Consider the following 21,560-nt stretch of genomic DNA (forward strand, 5'->3'; position numbering starts at 1 on the left):
TACAGTTCCAAATGGCAGTTGTCACTTGTGAAAGACAAAAATAGGCTTTTTAAATTTGAAATGACCTATAAAGAAAAATAAATACAGCAGTTTAAGGTTTCCAGTAAACTGATTTATATTTCCACGTGCTTTAGCTCTCCCCCCACCCCCGCCCCCTAGTCTAATGTTGAAGCAAAATGTTAAAAAGAGGTTAACTTGCGTTATTTTACTTTGACCCATAAAGTGAGGGTGAAGTCACTAATCTAACTGTGAACAAACAGTAGCCTTTGGCTAAATCATCTGAATTATTAGAAAAAGATACCTGGGTGTAAAACTTAAAAATTACCTGTCAGAGATGACTGCTTTCATCTGCTTATTCTGAGCCAGAAGTCTGCTCTGAACCTTTGTTAATTGGCTCTATTAATCTTAGTCCAGACTTTTCATTTAGCTTCACCTGGTTCATCTTCCACTTTTACAATTCCATTTTAATTTATGACTCTAAGGAAACTTGAAGTTTTATAGACTAAAAGACAGCACCTGAAGAAACATATTAATTGACCTGCTACTAAAAATACAAAGTGTAATCATATTTGAATGAGTTTAGGGTGAGTGGTGGTTTAACTCATTTCCTGTTAAAGCAGTGATACTCAACCTGCCTTGTACATTGGAATTACTTGGGGGCTTTTTTTTTTTTTTTTTTTTGCGGTATGTGGGCCTCTCACTGCCGTGGCCTCTCCTGTTGCGGAGCACAGGCTCCGGACGCGCAGGCTCAGTGGCCATGGCTCACGGGCCCAGCGGCTCCGCGGCATGTGGGATCTCCCCGGACCGGGGAACGAACCCATGTCCCCTGCGTCGGCAGGCGGACCCCCAACCACTGTGCCACCAGGGAAGCCCACTTGGGGGCTTTTAAACAATACTGGGGACAGACCTCACGCCCAAGGGAGTGGGACCCAGCATGGAGTTTTAAAAAATGCTCCATGTGAGCTCTGCTGCTGTGCAGCCAGGATCAAGAACCACCACTCTGGTAGAGTTGCTCAAAGCCAATTGTAGTAAGGAATAATTTAGTGCTGCTCCAAAAATTAAAATGCTTGATGAGCTAAATCAGAGTCTTCCAAAGGATGGTGTTATACCACTGGTGGTACATAAGGTAATTTTACTCGCTTTTTTATTTTAATACTTCCGTATTTGTTTCGAGGTGCATTAGAAAATGAATGTAAGTATCACATCAAACTCACAGTTTTGTAGATACTGCTTTGGATGAAACTAGATTTTTTTTTTTCACGGCATGTGCCAATTTAAAGGAATTTGCCAAATTTTAGAAACACATTTAAGTGAATGATTATGTAGTACATAGACGTGGCAGAAATCATAAAAATGTTGAAGAAACACAATGGCAACTTTGGTGAAGGGCATCTACTAAAGGTTAGGATTAGAATCGGAAGTAATGGTGCTTTTTCTCCTAGATATATTTATAGTAACTTAATTTTTCTGGCTTTTAAAATCCAGTGACAGACTTTGAGAATTAGAATTTCTGCAGATCTTTAAATCATTGCTTCCTAACATAAAGTTTCTTAATACTTAGTTCTTTCATAGAAGTGTACCTTGTGCATCAAGATATTTTGCTCCTCTGCTTTTCTAAGGTATAGGTGATCCTATGGTGATAAGACGGGGAAGGGGGTGGTGGTGTGTGTGTGCTCGTGCACGTGCATGGACACGAGTATGAGATAGGGATGTGTGGTAAGAGGGGTTGATGGACAGGTTGAGTAGGTCACCTGCATACCTGGATAGAGAAGAATATTAGTTACAGGACTTCACCTCCCACAGGCACCCCTATTCTCCCCAGACTCTCAGAAAGTCTGTAAGTCTGCCACAGTTCAGAACAGTTTAGGAAAAACTACTAGATTCTCTCATTGGTAAAGTAGGTTGCTCTGGGTGAGGCAAGTAAAATGAGCTCTGTCGATGAAAAAATTAATCAGTGGATCTAAGAAAGAAATGGAAAATTTTATTTAAGCCAAATTGAAGATTGTAACCCGGGAACACCTCTCAGAAAACTCCGAGAATTGTTCTGCCTGTTTGAGTTATGTACGTTTTTGAGACAGAGGGCTGTACATTAGATGACTTATTATTGACATTTTACACAATCCAGATTTACACGTACTAAGCAAGTAATGGGTCAACAAAGCAAGTAGTGGGTCATGGGGTCATCGTGGCCCCTTAAAGATTAAGAAGGAAGGTTATCTCCTAAGGAGTTGTGACCCTTGATGAGATTAAGAAGGAATGTTGTCTCCTAAAGATGTCTGGTTAATGCAGATGTGCAATACACAATAAAGGGGAGGAAGGAGGCCAAATGGTCAAAGAAAAATTTTATGTTTAAATTTTTCTCATCTTGCCATAAAACACGAATTTTATTTCATCAGCTCCATATAGAGGTCTTTAGCTATCATATAAAAAAGACCTCTGAAAAAAAAAAAAAAAAAAAAGACCTCTGTAGCTGAGAGACATTTGAATAGGCAAATAAGCTTTTGCTATAAATAATAGTTTCCTCTTTTATCAATAATGTATATATACTTCAATGATAGAGGCTGCTGTTGTAAGCAAGAGTAGCCACAGTCCACATTTAAATTATATTACTGGAAGTTAAAACACTGTGGTGCATTTGTAATGTAATCTTGTAAATGTCTGTCCTATATAATTTTATAGAATGGAAGCTTCTTGCCTAGAACTGGCGTTGGAAGGGGAGCGTCTGTGTAAATCAGGAGACTGCCGTGCTGGTGTGTCCTTCTTTGAAGCTGCAGTTCAAGTTGGAACTGAAGACCTAAAAACACTTAGCGCTATTTACAGCCAGCTGGGCAATGCTTATTTCTATTTGCATGATTATGCCAAAGCATTAGAATACCATCATCATGATTTAACTCTTGCAAGGTAATTAATTTAAGCTGAATTCTCCCTAGATTAACTGTCACTTGAAAACACATTTTCATTCAATTAAAAAAACTAACAATTCAGTACATTTAGTGAGTTCTAATTTATTAGCATTGAATTTTAAAACTAATCTTTAGGGGCTTCCCCGGTGGCGCAGTGGTTGAGAGTCCGCCTGCCGATGCAGGGGACACGGGTTCGTGCCCTGGTCCGGGAGGATCCCACATGCTGCGGAGCGGCTGGGGCCGTGAGCCATGGCCGCTGAGCCTGCGCATCCGGAGCCTGTGCTCTGCGACGGGAGAGGCCGCAACAGTGAGAGGCCCGCGTACCGCAAAAAAAAAAAAAAAAAAAAAAAAAAAAACTAATCTTTAGGCTGAACACAGTTTAATTAAGTAAATGAATAGTAGTGAAATGATGCTAGAGTTTAATTAAATGAATGAAAACTAATTAAATTTAAATACAGAAATGTAAGTTTAAGATTTTTATTTAAAGAAGGTTTCAAGGCTAATGGGTCTTTCTTACCTTAAGCATGTCAACTGTTCTCTAGGGAAAACTGTATTCTGGCTGCTTTATATTTTAACACACCATTTGCTTTTTTTCTTTTTTTTTCACCCCAGGACTATTGGAGACCAATTGGGGGAAGCTAAAGCTAGTGGTAATCTGGGAAACACCTTAAAGGTTCTTGGGAATTTTGATGAAGCTGTAGTTTGTTGTCAGCGACACCTAGATATTTCCAGAGAGCTTAACGACAAGGTAATAAGGAAACATTAGATGGTAGGCCAAATGTTTTCATTGAAATTGCTTTGTGTTTTAATCCTATTTAATTATACTGTAGTTTATCTAAAAGTTAATACCAAAAAAAAAGTATTTGTAGAAAAATGGAAGAAAAAGAGAAACATAATGAAAAATTTTTAATAGATGAGAAAAAAGAAATAACGAGAGGTCCTTCTTTCATAGGTAGTCATGTGTTTGGTTCTGTATGGATGGCTAATGTAAACATTTCTTTCTCTTGACCGTAATGTCAAGGATCTCATGAATAAATATATGTGATAGCATTATAATACCTGGCCTCTGATTTCAAATTGTAAACTGCTGTTATCTTCATCTAGGTGGGAGAAGCAAGAGCACTTTACAATCTCGGAAATGTGTATCACGCCAAAGGGAAAAGTTTTGGCTGCCCTGGTCCTCAGGACGTAGGAGAATTTCCAGAAGAAGTAAGAAACGCTCTGCAGGCAGCCGTGGATTATTATGAGTGAGTAGCATCAGCAGTCATGTGGCCCACCCAAGCCAGTAGTAAGTTTTTAAGTTTGGCAAAGGTTTTAAAATCATAGACTAGTAAGTAAAATAAACCATCAAATCATTGCCAAAATGTTATAGTGTTGTATTAGAAGTAATCCCCTCCCTCCCCAGGAAAACTTTCATTTAAACTGCAGACCAGTGCCACTTAATGGCACAAACAAGAAGCATCAATAGTTAGTCTAAGTTATTTGGAGTAAACTTAGTCTTTTATCAGTAGAATTTCATAGAACTGTTTAGCTATAGGGGTTCTAAGTTTAACTCTGTCCTGGACTCTGGGCAGAAACCTTCCTGAATGGTTGAGTAAAATGTTCCCAATTATTTCCTGTAATCACCCTCCAGCATAGCTATATCTTTTAAATGTGGCACATTATGGTTGTAAGCTTATTTAAATATTCTTTTCCTGATAAAGAGTTTAGATTTGTAAATAAAGTCAATAAATGTTTTTCTCAAACTCATTTTTTCACGACTTTTTATTATCACTTAGGGAAAACCTATCACTAGTGACTGCTTTGGGCGACCGAGCAGCCCAAGGACGTGCCTTTGGCAATCTTGGAAACACGCATTACCTCCTTGGCAACTTCAGGGATGCAGTTATAGCTCATGAGCAGGTATGATGCAAGGCTTTGGAGCCAGGTCGTTTTCTCCATCAGTGTTTTGAACAGTGATTAGATTATTCTTTAGTTTTATTATATAGTTACATCTAATTAAAATTTTCTGTTTCAGCGTCTCCTTATTGCAAAAGAATTTGGAGATAAAGCAGCTGAAAGAAGAGCATATAGCAACCTTGGAAATGCATATATATTTCTTGGTGAATTTGAAACAGCCTCTGAATACTATAGGTTAGTCTAATATTTCTGTAGATAAATGTAAAATGGGTAGTTATGCAATCCAAAGAATCATAGGCTTTGGGTTTAAAACTTTCTTGCTGCATACAAGCAGCAGAACCTTGGGCTTTCTAAGTCTCAGTCTTCTCATCTGTAATGGAAGATATCAATACTTGGCTTTTGGAATTGTTATGAGGATTGAATGAAAGAATATATTAAGCACTTATTTAGCACAGTACCTGGCACACGGTGCTCAATACATATCATTGTACCTAAGATTTAATAGCAGCAGTATGGCCCCTTTATATTTTTATTAGCTTTTATCTTTAAAACATTATTTTAAATGAGATTCTAAACATTTAAAATCCTTTAAACCTGTTTAGCATGTATGGTGTGTATAGTTATATGCTCCCACACCACCACCACCAGTTACGGCTTTGCAGAGAGGCCACAAGAAAGCTTGGTAACAAATAGATGCCCTAGTTTCCTCCAGTGATGACTGAATTTCCCGCCATCATCCTACCATCTTATCGAGCAGTTATCCTCCCACCCTCTGCCCAGCTTTGATCCTTGCTGTAAGCTGAGGCCCCCGTTCACTTACTCGAGGAGTTAGTACTCCCAGCTTCTTCTGTGGCAGGGTCTCTTTAATCTATCTGTAGACTTGAAGCATACATGATAGCAATGTTTAAACTGCTTCATATTGCCTGCCCTGTGCTTTCTAGATTATTCAGAGTTTTCTCTAATTAGTGGGAACTGAAGGCCCATACAGACCTTAGGCAGAAGCCAGTTTGACTGAACCAAAGACACAGTCTTGATTGATTTATATTTTATTGTTGAAAAATCCATGAGAGAGTTCTGGAAAGTTCATCATCTAAAAAAAAAGGTAAAATTGCTTTAGGTCCATCTAAAAAACTAGAATGTCATCCCATCCTCCTTTAAACTTCAACTAATGGTTGATATTTGTTGGTTGACTAGTTATGACTAGTTAGATGTGAAATATCCTTCCAAATAAAGTACATCACTATACAAGGAGCATATGTTTTGATTTTAAATACAAAAGTTTCTTATATTTTAAATCCAAAACACATAGAAAAGTCTTAATAAATGATGTACTTATATTAAATACTGAAAAGTTCTGTAATAAAGTGGATGGTGGCTGTCTGACTAAAGAAGCATGAGTATAAAGTAATGAAATTTACCCCTGCCCCACACACCCACAAACAGGTAGAACTCAGAACTTTACACATATTCCAAAAATATTGATTAAAAATATTTTTGGAACTCTTCTTTGGAAGTGTTTTCAGGGCCATACAAGAAAACTCTCTTAACATTATAGATCCATAATAGAAAGGACAGAAAGCAGTAGTTTGGTAAACCTACTTTAGTAATTGAGTTTGGTTCCGGAAAGACTTCCAACCATTTACAAATTAGCTGTACTCTCAAAGAATAACAGCATGCCAGAAAGGGTTGTGCCACAGGGCCGGAAGCAATTCCAAAGGTCTTCCAAAAGTGTTTGAGAGGGCAGGCAATGTTAGAACAAGCGGGTAGCCTCCCAAGGTAACAGCTTTAAAGGTATCATCATTAAACATATAATTTCAGGTTTGTTTGCTTAAAAAAAACTATCACATTATCATATAGTTATAAATGATATGAAGTATTTATACTGTTTGGCAGAAATTATAGGAAAGAGTCATTTAAATTACTGGATCCAAAAAGCATCTGTAGATTTAACACGGATGATAATAATAACAAAACATATTAACATTTATTAGCATCTATTGTGAGCAAGATGCTATTCTAAGCACGTTATATATACTAATTCATTTAATCCTCACAAACCCCTGTGAGGTGTTTTCCCCATTTTATGTAAAAGGAAATTAGTGAATAGAGAGGGTGAGTGACCTGCCCCAGTCACAGAGCTACTAACTGACAAAGTTGGGATTTGAACCCAGTCAGCCTAGCTCTAGGGTCCATGCTCTTAATTGCTACACTAGCTTCTCATTGATTTCACAAGGTAGAATTTGGTTAATATTTAAATGTAGCATTTAATATTTTTCATGAATCAGTGACTAATGGCCTATACATAACAATTTTAACTAAGTATTTTCAATTTTGACAAAATGTAAAGGCAACAGTATGATTGAAAAGAGAGGGTATGTGGACAAACTTAACTTTACGTTATTGCACTGCAACAGCGAAAGTGTTTTTTTAATGTTAAAAATACTGTGTTAATCTTCAGAGGCACTTGATCTCATGCGTCTGTTCTCCTTTTCTCTGGGGAATTAATAGGACTCCTACATTTATTCTAAAAGTCTGGATTTGCTTTTTGTGTTTCAAGGACATCTTTTCATTTTATCTAGAAGTAATAGAGAAAATATGGGATATTAGGATCTAAAACAGATTTACTTTAAAGGCAGGAGGAAAAGTGAGTTTTATTTTATGGTTATTATAGCCAATATAGTTATAATAGCCATTATGTAAGAATTAATTTCTTTTTTCAGAAAGACGCTACTATTGGCTCGACAGCTTAAAGACAGAGCTGTAGAAGCACAGTCTTGCTACAGTCTTGGAAACACATATACTTTACTTCAAGACTATGAAAAGGCCATTGACTATCATCTAAAGCACTTAGCAATTGCTCAAGAGCTAAATGATAGGTAAGTTATATACCTTTTTACTATAGTTATGATAAAATATAGATACATTGTTGAATCCCTAGAATATTTCCTTTAAATTTCTTTTTTGTTTCCTTTGTTTTCTTTTTAATTCCTTTTTAAAGTATTTCCTCTGTTTCAGTAACATCCTCTGTATGTTACTGTTTGAAGGGCTGGAGAGGATTAGAATGGTTTCATATAACCTTGAACCAAGATCAGTAAATAGGTCACAAACTCAATTGCCTGCAAAGGCCCTCCTGACTAGATCAGTGTGAAAATTGTAGTGAAATTAATAGGCCCAACAGTGTTAAGGGGACAGCTGCTATTCAATTCCAGCTAAGTGTTGCCTGGAAGGAATGAGGATGCAGAGCCGCCTCTTTTTTCAAGAGAAGCTGCGAGTCCTGAGTTTCATATAAAATCTTCTGATTTTTAAATGTTGATGTTTAATTCTTCTTTTTTTAAAAAAACTGTATGAAGAAACAATATCTGTGCAGGACTTTAGTCTTTGATGTTTGCTTTAGTAGGATAGATTTTTATCTCAGTATGAAGAACTCTGTACAGTTATTCAAAATGAAGTATGCTACCTCAAGAGGTGAGTTCTCTCTTCCTCATGGTGTTCAAATACAGACTGAATGATTATAGACTGAATCCTGGTAAGGATGCCATGGAAAGAAAATGGGGTAGTTGAACTGCAAGACCTATCCCTGAGACTTTATTTATAATATACTGCATGTTTAAAAAGGATGTTTTCCATTTTAAAACTTGACTCTGAGTTCATTATTATGTGGTTTTTCTAATACAGTCGTCCCTTGATATCTGCAGGGGTTTGGTTCTAGGATCCCTATGGATACCAAAAGCCATGGAAGCTCAGGTCTCTTATGTAAAATGGTGTAGTACAGTTGGCTGTATCCGGGGGGTTTCTCAGATAACGGTTGAATCCATGGATGTGGAACCTGAAGCAGGCCAACTGTATGTCTCTAGTATTATGATAGTTTGTTCTTTATAAGAAAGACCAAATAAATCCAAAGCATTGTTTATGCCTTTAATTACTACTAGATAGATTTTATTCTTCACACAGACCTCCTTTCAGATAACTGCATGTTAGCTTTGAATTGTTTTGTAGAATTGGTGAAGGAAGAGCATGTTGGAGCTTAGGAAATGCATACACAGCTCTAGGAAATCATGATCAAGCGATGCATTTTGCTGAAAAGCACTTGGAAATTTCAAGAGAGGTATGAAACTAAAAAATTGTTATCTGTGCTATTGCGATTCACAGATCTGCAGCCCTATTATTTCTCTAGAATGCTCCTATATGGCTGAGTAATAAATTTAATTATATATTGTTCTCTTGGCATAAGAACTGCACAGAGCATTTTGAGATACAGATCAGGGGTATGTTTGCACTGGCCTTGATGTAGGAAGACAGGAAGGAAGGGCTGAGCATGGAGGAATGGGAGAATTACTAACATGTGCTTCCACTGTCCCCCCATCTCTACGTGGAAAAGTAGCATGGTATGAAAGGAAGAACATGGCTCTTAGAATCAAGGACTGGTTCCTGTTACAGTTCTGCCATTTGCTGGCTATTTGAGCTTGGAAACTTTTCTGAGCATCATTTCTCTCATCTGTAAAATGAGAATAATAATAATATCTGCTTTGCAAATTGTTATATAGATTAGAGATAAAGTATATATAAAAGTACCTAGTATAATGTCTAGTGCTAGCTTAATAAACACTGTTACTATAGGATGGAAATACAGTATTCTAAGGAAATTGTATTCATGTGATGCCAAGTTAACGTGTCACAGAGTAACCTACTTTATTATTTAAGGTGATCATAGAGATTAAGAGCAATCTAATATTTAGAGAATTAAGGAATTGGCAGAATGTAATTATCTGTCCTCTTGTCATATTTTAGTCGCTTTTCTTCTTCAAAATACTATTAATGAAAAAACACATTTCATTCATAGTATTATAATTTTAAAATAACTATTTTCATCTCTCTAGTTTCTTCCAGTTTTAGGTTGACAACATTTTCAACTAATCTTCACCATTCTTTACTTTAAATACTACTCTAAAGTATAAATGCTTATGGTTGTAGGTTGGGGATAGAAGTGGTGAACTAACAGCACAACTCAATCTCTCAGATCTTCAAATGGTTCTTGGGCTGAGCTACAGCACAAACAATTCAATGATGTCTGAAAATATTGAAGTTGATAACAGTTTGCATGGTAAGTATTAGGTCTTCAAAACCCAATTTCTTTATCCTCAAGATTTACATTTAAGTTACTTATCTCTGGATATGTTTACCATATCCAGAGAGATATATAACATAGGAAGCTCAACTATTATACTTTTTTGCTTTACCACTGTCCCATTAATTTATCAGTATGGAATACAGTATTTTATAGCTTTTATCATGAACTTAGAAATGGTAAAGGTATAACTATTTTGTTTAAATATTTTTTAAATACATTTAAATTCTGTATCTCTAGGCTCACTCAAAAATTTATAAATGTGAAGATGTGAAAATTAAAACATTTTACTGTTTAACCTCTTTGTTTCAAATGTCTTTACGTATTTGATTTTTGTTTAGCTTTTATTCCCCCCGTTTCATTTCTAAGGGGGAATCTCTTAGGATTTTTTATTTTTTTAATTCAGAAAACCCAGAAATTTTCTTTAGGTGCTGATTTGGTTTTGACATTGCTATAAGAAAAAAATATGCTATAATGTCTCTGTTTCTAAGTGAAAAAAAAACACCTACTGTTGATTAAAAAAATAAAAAGGAACAAAAAGTAGAACCACATTTTTGGATACCATCTATATGTAACTCTATGTGAGATCCATTTTAAAGATCCAGACAAGGCTTAAAAAATTCTTAGTCTGAAAAAAAATTACTGACACAGACAGATGTTTTGAACTTGAAAGTCAGTGAAAAATCTAGCTTTTATCTTCCCAATATCCTCCTTTAACCCATACAAAGAAAAGGAAGAGGAAAAAGAAATTAGTGGCTAGTCATCTAAGACTTTGAAAGAACATTTAATTGAAAAATGATATTGAAGTATGAACAGTATAGTAAACTGGACCATGTACTTTGTAATTGAATAATGGGCTAAAAGGTTTTCCTGTGTTTAATTTTCAAGTTGGTTAAGTTGTAATAGCTCTCATATTTTAACAAATTATCACTTGTCCTCGTGGACCGCTCTAGCTATAGACCTATTCCTTTGTTTCCCTTTACAACAAAACTTGAAAATAACATCACTGTTCCTTGTCTTTACTTCCTCACCTCCCATTCTCTCTTCAAACCACTGGACTCTGGCTTTGGCCCCATGATGATACTAAAACCTTTTCAAGGTTACCAGAGAACTCCAATTTACCAAATACGTTGATCAGTTTTAGATGTCCGCATATTTGATTTCTCAGCAATATTTCCTGTAGCTGATCATTCCCTCCTCATAGTGCTTTGTTCGTTTGGCCTCCAGGATCACCCTCTTTCTGGCTTACCTCCACCTCACTGGCCACTCTGTCTTCATAACTCCCCTCTCTTCCTCATCTTTCCAATCCTTGACATTTGTAGTACCTGGGGTTCTGTTGCTGGACCTCTTCTCCCTTCCCTCTTCCCTCTCTCCTTCTCTATCTTCTGTCCATCCATATCCTTCCTCCTGATTTTATCCTTTTTCCTCTTATCCTACACTCTAGATCAGTGCTTCTAATAGAACTTTCTGTGAAGATGGAAATGTTCTGTATCTGTGCTGTCCAGTATAGTAGCCTCTAGCCATATGTGACTGTTGAGCACTTGAAATGTGGCCAATGCAAAAAGAAGTGAATTTTTAAATATTATTTAATTTTAATTAAAGTTTTAAAAGCCACATGTGGCTAGTGGCTACTATATCAGACAGCACAACTCTAGATGATTTCATTCAGTCGGTTGGCTTTTATATCATCTATATGCTGATGATTTTCAAATTGGTATTTCCAGTCATAATTTCTCTCTTGAGTTAGAGTTTCATATGTTTAACATTTCCACTTGAATATCTAATTGGCATCTAAAACTTAACACATCCAAAATGGATCAATTGTTTTTTTCTCCCCAAACACGTTCTTGCTTTAGTCTGCCCTGTCTCAGGAAATGGTACCATGATTCACACCAGTGTTCAGGCCAAAAACCTAAGGGCCATCCTTGTTCCCTTTCTCCCACCCACTCCTACATCCAACATATCAGAAACCCTACCTTCAAAATACATCCCTAATCTCTCTTACAATGTACACTGCAACAATCTCAGTACAAGCTGCCAACATCTCCCAGCAGAGCATTAGCCTTGCAACTGTTTCTTTTGTTTCCGCTGTTGATCCCTCACACTGACTTCCACAGGGCAGCCAGAGTGCTTTTTTAAAATATGAATCAAGTCATGTCATTTCTCTGCTCAGAACCCTCCAGTGACTTCCCATCATACCTGGAACCAAATCTTCAGTCCTCACCATGGCTAAAAGGCCCTGTAATCCGGGCCCAGACTGCTTTATCATTTCCTCCCACACCCCCTGCTCACTTTGGCTCCATGAAGACAGGTATTTTTTGGTCTGTTAGGTTCATTGCTATATCCCTAGTGCCTGGAAAAATCTGCTGGCTAAAGGAACTGCAAGAAAACTTGTATAGGGACTTCTCTGGCAGTCCAGTGGTTAAGACTCCATGCTTCCACTGCAGGGGGGGCACGGGTTCAAGCCCTAGTCGGGGAATGAAAATCCCGCATGCCATGTGGTGCAGCCAAAAGAAACAAGAAAACTTGTATATTTCTGGTGTTGGCTCAGGGTGGAGGAAAGGAGTCTCCCATAAGAATCTGAATTCATAAGCCTGTCTACACACTGGTTTGGAATTTGATTTATTCTATCTGCACAGTATAAGAAAGCCCAATCCATTAAAGTGCTTTTGAAAGCACTTTAGAAATACTAAAGTAGAAATACTCCTAGGGACTTAGCAGAAGTAAGATCAAATGTTTTCTGGAGGTAAGCAAGCCATCCTTTATCCAGGCCTATAAAGACTCACAACAACAACAATAACAAAATTACCAAATACCTAAAGAAACAAGCCAAAAGGAGTAAGAAAACAAACAAAAGCAAAATCAGGTCACCAAGATCTTCAGGGTATAAAATGACTATGATTAAATGTTTACAGGAATAACAGAATTGAAACAAAGGAATAACAAAAATGATCATGCAGATTTGAAAAAAATAATAATAGCTAACAATTATTGAGTGCTTACTATGTGCGCAGGCAGTGTTTGCCTGTTGTAACTGATTTAATCCTAACAACTCTAGGAGGCAGGAGAGGTTAAGTAAATTTCCTGGGGTTACCTTTTTAAGTGGTAGAGATGGGAGTTCAACCTAGTCAGTCTGGCTTCAGAGTCCGTCTTAGCTGATACTTTTAGCTTAATGTGATTTTAACGTACCTCTCAGTAATTGATAGGTAAAAATCAGGAGTCAGATGTCAGTAATAATATAGAGGATTTGACCAGCACAATTAATGGGCTTGATGTGTTTTCAAATTGTGTGTTTGACCCATTTAATGAGTTATAAAATCAATCTCAGGTGTTGGAACTAACGTTAAATACATACACACCCACATACATACATGTTAATGCGGTTATCATACATAATAAGGGCAAGTACTGTTGTGTGGAGATTTTGTTCTACATTTAAGTGTATTCAGGGTTGCAATGCAAATGTTTTTTTTTTTTTTTTTTTTTTTGGCGGTACGCGGGCCTCTCACTGTTGTGGCCTCTCCCGTTGCATAGCACAGGCTCCAGACGCGCAGGCTCAGCGGCCATGGCTCACGGGCCCAGCCGCTCCGCGACATGTGGGATCCTCCCGGACCGGGGCACGAACCCGCGTCCCCTGCATTGGCAGGCGGACTCTCAACCACTGCGCCACCAGGGGAGCCCACAAATGTATTTTTTAAAGTTATAGTGGATCTACATTATTATGTTAGTTTCAGGTGTACAACATAGTGATTCAAAATTTTTATAGATTATATTCCATTTAAAGTTATTATAAAACATTGGCTATATTCCCTGTGTTGTACAGTATATCCTTGCATGTTATTCGTTTTATACATTGTAGTTTGTACCTCTTAATACCCTACTCCTATCTTGCCCCTCTCCTTTTCTCTTTCCCCACTGATAACCATTAGTTTCTTGCCTGTATCTGTGAGTCTGTTTCTGTTTTCTCATTTTTATTCGTTTTATTTTTTTAGATTCCAAATGTATTTCTTAATGTGAGTCACAGTTAAAAATATGGGTCACACTGATTTAATGGACATACAGAATACTGTGTCAAGCAACTAATCAATTCACATTCTTTTAAAACATTCATGAAACAGGTCCAAAAATTTGACCACATGCCAAACCAACAAATTTGAAGGAATCTGTATCACATAGATTTCATGCCCTGAGCACAGTGCAGTTCAGTTAGAAATTAACAAGAAGATAATGTATAAAACATATTCATTGGAAAATACACACTTCTAAGTAACTTATGGTATGATTTAAGAAGAAATCATAAATAAAATTAGAAAATGACTTAGGACTGAATTATAATTTATGTGATACAACTTACATTAGTTCTTAGAGCAAAATTTATATTGTATCATATTTTAAAAGGAAAGAGACTCAGTGACCTAAGTATCCAGCTTTTAAAAAGTTAAAAACAAAACAAAAAACAAAAAACTCAAAAGAAAGTAGAAGGCAAGAAATAATAGCAGAAATTAATGAATTTAAAACGAAGATTCAATAGAGAAAATTTTTAAAAACCCAAATTTGGTTCTTTAAAAAGACTAACAAATCTACAGCAAGATTATTTGAGGAAAAAAAAAGAGAGAGAAAAGGGGATATAATGTAGATGCAGCAGACATTAAAAAGATGAGATTATCCTGAATAATTTTATTTGAAAACCTAAGAGAAATGGACAATTTCTAGAAAAGCAGCTTACCAAAATTGAATCTAGAAAAATCTAATGGTAGAATGTAATGTGAATGGATGGCATCTCTAATGCCTAGAACCATAGGGAAATTTGATGAGTCATTTAAAATCTTTCCACTGAGAAAATACCTGGCCAAGGTGATTTTACAAGTGTGATCTACCAAACGTTTAAGAAACTTGATTCCAACCTTCCATAAAATTTTATAGGTAACTAGAAAAGTGGGAACACTTTATCAGTCTTTCTGAGACTAGTATATCCTTGATATCCAAACTAGACAAGAACAGTATGTACAAGAAAGGAAAATTACAGGCAAATCTTTACTTATGAACATAGATGTAAAAATTTTAAACAAAATATTTGCAAACCAAACCCACAGTGTATTTAAAACAAATAAATAGGAATTCAAGTGGACTGAATATCAGGAAATCAATTAATATAATATACCAGTAAACATAGTAAAGGAGAAAATAGCTCAAATATCCAAATATATCATAATTCTATTAAATGTAAACATTCCATTTAAAGGACCAGGAGTATCAGATTGGTAAAAGAATAAAATCCAACTAAGCCTGAAAGTAAAAGGATTGAAAAAACATACCATGGAAAAACTGATCAAGAGAAAGCTGGTACAGCTGTACTAATATCAGATAAAATGTACTTTAAGTCAAAAGACTTTGTTAGAAATGAAGACAGTCACTTCACAATGGTTAAGAATTCAATTCACCAGGAAGATAAAAGCCTTAAATTTGTATGTATCTAGCAAGCCTAATAACAAAGCTTCAGTGTACATAAAGCAAAACTGACTAAACTAAAAGGAGAAATGGGAAAATCCAGAACCATAAGGGGAAATCTAAACACATTTCTCTCAGGAATTGCGCCTATCAGAAAACTAAATATTTTAAAGGATGTCAGTTCTTCCCAAATTGATATAAATTCAGTGTGCTGCCAAGCAAATAATGGCAGTTTTTTTGTGGAATTTGACCAGGTCATTCATGAATGTATATGAAAGAAAAAAGGGCTAAGAACTCAAAGCCAAAACATTCCTGATGAAAAACAAGAGATGAGAAGTGCTTTCTCTACAGATATAAAGATTATAAAGCTACAGTAATGAAGACAGTGTGTTACTGGCATAGAGACAAATAGACCAATGGAATGGAATATAGAGTCTATATTTATAATCCTTGCATATATGGAAATTAATAGCACACAAAAATAAATTCTTGATGGATCAAGGATTTAAGTATGGAAGACAGATTTAGAGCAATAATTATGATCAGCCAGCTAACACTTGCTGAATGCTTACTACTTATCAGGCATTATACGGACCCCTTTACAGATGATGGTGCATTTATCATCACACAGTGATCTATGAGGTAGGTATAGTTGTCCTATACAAATGAGAAAATCACAGAGAAGTAGTTGCCCAAGGTCATATCACAATGAGTGATTGGTCTGTTCAATCAGTATGCTGTACTACCTCTGAAAATAAAGGAGAATATCTTCATGATATCAGAGAGGGAAAGGATTTCTCAAAACACAAAAACAAACAAAAAACCCCACAAAAACAAAACCATTACGAAAAAGATTGACACTGAAATTAAGAACTTCATTTCATTAAAAGAAACTGTAAAGTGATAAAACACAAACTGAAAGGACATTTGCCACACAGATGATTAAAAAAGGATTTGTATCCTCAATTTATAAGAACTCCTATGAATTAAAAACAAGACAAATAACCTAACTAAAAGATAGGCAAAAGTGATGAACAGAAGAAACACAAATAGCCCATAAATATGTGAAAAGGTATTTAACTAATCAGGGAAAACCATAGTGAGGTAATATTGGTGGATGAGGTGGATGAAAATTAAAAGGCCTGATGACACCAGTATTGAAACAATACAGGTAATAGAAACTTTTATGCAGTGTTGATAGGAGTAGAAATTGGTGTATTCAAAAGAGTAGTCTGGCAATATTCTGGTAGAGTTGAAGATGTACCAACCATATGATCTAGCAGTTCCACTCCCAGTTACACTCATCTGTTATCCAGACTGGAACAAAGCCTTGCTCATGTACACTAGGAGATATTTCCAAGAATTTCTGTAGTAATATTGCTTATAATGACAAATGATTGGAAGCAACCTAAATAGCTGTCACCAATAGAAAGGGTATATGCTTTCCTTGTCCTAAAATCGCAATGAAAATTAAACTACTCATACCAACTTGGATGAATCTCACAAACATGAGATTGCTCATAGAAAGCAAGTTAGAGAACATACACAGTATGTAATGTTATATAATAAGCTCCATTGCTTAGAGATATATACATATGTAATGAAAATATAAAAACTTAGGGAGGAAGAGGGAAGTTATAGGGGGAATTACAAAAGGGGGAGTTAATGTGTCAGTTGTGGTTTCTTTTTCTTTTTTTTTTTTTTTTTTGCTTCTCAAAGTTCTGTTTTACAAAGTAAGCAGCACATGATACACAATTTGACGAAATAATTTTCGGAGTTGGAAAAGTTACAGATTTTTGTGACAAGAAAACCCAGGGTAGGAACTACTTATGGAAAGAAGGCAATTTGTTGAGAAACTACGTTCCCTTACCCCACCCCCCGTCAAGTAAAAATCTCAAAGAAAGGGACTGAAAGAGTAGCAACTGGAGAGGTTTACAGATTCACTTTGTACAAAATGAATGACTTTAGATTTCATTACTTTCTAGTGCATCCAGTTTCTTTAAGAAAAATTTTTTCTCTTTATGTGAAATAGCTAAGAATAAATGAAGTAAAAGGCTTGTTACAGATGATGACTCTTCACAAAAATTTATAGTCATAGTACAAATTACCTTCTCAGTGACTATGTTTTCCAGTTAAACTCTGAGAGCACTGCAACCAGCCTCATTATTTTGTGAGCTTATTGTTTTAGAAGATGTATTTATTTCATTCTTTATCTTCAAGAGTTTCTTATCAGGGAAGAAAATTCTTGACATCATAAACAGTAACAACCACATTATGTGAGTATTTGTTTTCTGATGGTATGTATTCAAAAGTAATTTAATATTTTTAATCTATTTCCTACAACACTATTCCCAGAATAAAACTGTCTGAGTAGAATAACGTGTGGGAACCAGTTCCTACTATCACCATGCCTCAAAGAAGATAATTAGAGCACTTCCTGTTTAAAATGTAGCTTATGAAGTGGAGCAATAATCTTTTTTTTTTAACATCTTTATTGGAGTATAATTGCTTTACATTGGTGTGTTAGTTTCTGCTATATAACAGAGTGAATTAGCTATACATATACCTACATCCCCATATCTCCTCCCTCTTGCATCTCTCTCCCACCCTCCCTATCCCACCTTCTAGGTGGACACAAAGCACCTAGCTGATCTCCCTGTGCTATGCGACTGCTTCCCACTAGGTATCTACTTTACATTTGGAAGTGTATATATGTCCATGCCACTCTCTCACTTTGTCCCAGCTTACCCTTCCCCATCCCCGTGTCCTCAAGTTCATTCTCTACGTCTGCGTCTTTATTCCTGTCCTGCCCCTAGGTTGTTCTTCAGAACCTTTTTTTTTTTTTAGATTCCACATATATGTGTTAGCATATGGTATTTGTTTTTCTCTTTCTGACTTACTTCACTCTATATGACAGACTCTAGGTCCATCCACCTCACTACAAATAACTCAATTTCATTTCTTTTTATGGCTGAGTAGTATTCCTTTGTATATATGTGCCACATCTTCTTTATCCATTCATCTGTCGATGGACACTTAGTTGCTTCCATGTCCTGGCTATTGTAAATAGAGCTGCAATGAGCATTTTGGTACATGACTCTTTTTGAATTATGGTTTTCTCAGGGTATACGCCCAGTAGTGGGATTGCCGGGTCATATGGTAGGTCTATTTCTAGTTTTTTAAGGAACCTCCCTACTGTTCTCCGTAGTGGCTGTACCAATTCACATTCCCACCAGCAGTGCAAGAGTGTTCCGTTTTCTCCACATCCTCTCCAGCATTTACTGTTTGTAGATATTTTTATGATGGCCATTCTGACCAGTGTGAGGTGACATCTCATTGCAGTTTTTTTGTTTGTTTGTTTAATTTAATTTAATTTAATTTTTTTGCGGTACGCGGGCCTCTCCCTGTTGTGGCCTCCCGCTATTGTGGCCTCTCGCGTTGCGGAGCACAGGCTCCGGGCATGCAGGCCCAGCGGCCATGGCCCACGGGCCCACGGGCCCAGCCGCTCCGCGGCATGTGGGATCTTCCCAGACCGGGGCACGAACCCGTGTCCCCTGCATCGGCAGGCGGACTCTCAATCACTGCGCCACCAGGGAAGCCCTTTTTTTTTTTTTTTTCATTGCAGTTTTGATTTGCATTTCTCTAATGATTAGGGATGTTGAGCATGCTTTCATGTGTTTGTTAGCAATCTGTATATCTTCTTTGGAGAAATGTCTATTTAGGTCTTCTGCCCATTTTTGGATTGGGTTGTTTGTTTTCTTGATACTGAGCTGCATAAGCTACTTGTATATTTTGGAGATTAATCCTTTGTCAGTTGCTTTGTTTGCAAATATTTTCTCCCATTCTGAGGGTTGTCCTTTTGTCTTGCTTATGGTTTCCTTTGCTGTGCAAAAGCTTTTAAGTTTCATTAGGTCCCATTTGTTTGTTTTTGTTTTTCCATTTCTCTAGGAAGTGGGTCAAAAAGGATCTTGCTGTGATTTATGTCATGGAGTATTCTGCCTATGTTTTCCTCTAAGAGTTTTATAGTGTCTGGCCTTACATTTAGGTCTTTCATCCATTTTGAGTTTATTTTTGTGTATGGTGTTAGGGAGTGTTCTAATTTCATTCTTTTACATGTACCTGTCCAGTTTTCCCAGCACCACTTATTGAAGAGGCTGTCTTTTCTCCATTGTATATTCTTGTCTCCTTTATCAAAGATAAGGTGACCATATGTGTGTGGGTTTATCTCTGGGCTTTCTATCCTGTTCCATTGATCTATATTTCTGTTTTTGTGGCAGTACCATACTGTCTTGATTACTGTAGCTTTGTAGTATAGTCTGAAGCCAGAGAGCCTGTTTCCAGCTCCATTTTTCTTTCTCAATATTGCTTTGGCTATTCGGGGTCTTTTGTGTTTCCATACAAATTGTGACATTTTTTGTTCTAGTTCTGTGAAAAATGCCATTGGTAGTTTGATAGGGATTGCATTGAATCTGTAGATTGATTTGGGTAGTATAGTCATTTTCACAGTGTTGATTCTTCCAATCAAAGGACATGGTATATCTCAACATCTGTTTGTATCATCGTTAATTTCTTTCATCAGTGTCTTATAGTTTTCTGCATACAGGTCTGTTGTCTCCTTAGGTAGGTTTATTCCTAGGTATGTTATTCTTTTTGTTTCAATATAAGTAAATGGGAGTGTTTCCTTAATTTCTCTTTCAGATTTTTCATCTTTAATGTATAGGAATGCAAGAGATTTCTGTGCATTAATTTTGTATCCTGCTACTTTACCAAATTCATCGATTAGCTCTAGTAATTTTCTGGTAGCATCTTTAGGATTCTGTATGTATAGTATCATGTCATCTGCAAACAGTGACAGTTTTACTTCTTATTCTCCGATTTGGATTCCTTTTATTTCTTTTTCTTCTCTGATTGCTGTGGCTAAAACTTCCAAAACTATGTTGAATAATAGTGGTGAGAGTGGGCAACCTTTTCTTGTTCCTGATCTTAGTGGAAATGGTTTCAGTTTTTCACCATTAAGAACAATATTGGCTGTGTGTTTGTCATATATGGCCTTTATTATGTTGAGGTGAGTTCCCTTTATGCCTACTTTCTGGAGGGTTTTTATCATATATGGGTGTTGAATTTTGTCAAAAGCTTTTTCTGCATCTATTGAGATGATCATATGGTTTTTCTCCTTCAGTTTGTTAATATGGTGTATCACTTTGATTGATTTGCATATACTGAAGAATCCTTGCATTCCTGGGATAAACCCCACTTGATCATGGTGTATAATCCTTTTAATGTGCTGTTGGATTCTGTTTGCTAGTATTTTGTTGAGGATTTTTGGGTGGCGTTGTAGAATGAGTTTGGGAGTGTTCCTCCCTCTGCTATATTTTGGAAGAGTTTGAGAAGGATAGGTGTTAGCTCTTCTCTAAATATTTGATAGAATTCACCTGTGAAGCCATCTGGTCCTGGGCTTTTGTTTGTTGGAAGATTTTTAATCACTGTTTCAATTTCAGTGCTTGTGATTGGTCTGTTTATATGTTCTGTTTCTTCCTGGTTCAGTCTCGGAAGGTTGTGCTTTTCTAAGAATTTGTCCATTTCTTCCAGGTTGTCCATTTTATTGGCATGTCGTTGCTTGTAGTAATCTCTCATGATCCTTTGTATTTCTGCGGTGTCAGTTGTTACTTCTTTTTCATTTCTAATTCTATTGATTTGAGTCTTCTCCCTTTATTTCTTGATGAGTCTGGCTAATGGCTTATCAATTGTGTTTATCTTCTCAAAGTACCAGCTTTTAGTTTTGTTGATATTTGCTATTGTTTGCTTAATTTCTTTTTCATTTATTTCTGATCTGATCTTTATGATTTCTTTCCTTCTGCTAACTTTGTGGTTATTTTCTTCTTCTTTCTCTAACTGCTTTAGCTGTAAGGTTAGGTTTTTTATTTGTGATGTTTCTTATTTCTTGAGTAGGATTGTATTGCTATAAACTTCCCTGTTAGAACTGCTTTTGCTGCATCCCATATGTTTTGGGTCATTGTGTTTTCATTGTCATTTGTTTCTAGATATTTTTGATTTCTTCAGTGATCTCTTGGTTATGTAGTAACATATTGTTTAGCCTTCATGTGTTTGTATTTTTTTTTACAGATTTTTTCCTGTAATTGATATCTAGTCTCATAGCATTGTGGTCAGAAAATATACTTGATATG

The 21,560-nt window shown here is 36.3% G+C and overlaps 1 protein-coding gene across 4 annotated transcripts in view; it reads left to right on the plus strand.

Moving 5' to 3' along the window:
• Window positions 1-21,560, plus strand: part of GPSM2 (G protein signaling modulator 2) — a 62,887-nt gene that overhangs the window by 19,757 nt on the left and 21,570 nt on the right. For all 4 annotated transcript variants that reach the window (XM_027096275.1, XM_027096273.1, XM_027096274.1 and 1 more), the window contains 8 exons: window positions 2,680-2,901; window positions 3,516-3,651; window positions 4,008-4,150; window positions 4,682-4,805; window positions 4,921-5,036; window positions 7,523-7,678; window positions 8,799-8,907; window positions 9,774-9,903. In XM_027096275.1, the coding sequence (XP_026952076.1) occupies window positions 2,680-2,901; window positions 3,516-3,651; window positions 4,008-4,150; window positions 4,682-4,805; window positions 4,921-5,036; window positions 7,523-7,678; window positions 8,799-8,907; window positions 9,774-9,903 (1,136 nt within the window). The remainder of the gene's footprint in view (window positions 1-2,679; window positions 2,902-3,515; window positions 3,652-4,007; window positions 4,151-4,681; window positions 4,806-4,920; window positions 5,037-7,522; window positions 7,679-8,798; window positions 8,908-9,773; window positions 9,904-21,560) is intronic.

The sequence above is a fragment of the Aethalodelphis obliquidens genome, unplaced genomic scaffold, assembly GCF_003676395.1.
Source record: "Aethalodelphis obliquidens isolate GAN/ISIS:26980383/991018 unplaced genomic scaffold, ASM367639v1 scaffold100, whole genome shotgun sequence".
NCBI lineage: Eukaryota > Metazoa > Chordata > Mammalia > Artiodactyla > Delphinidae > Aethalodelphis > Aethalodelphis obliquidens.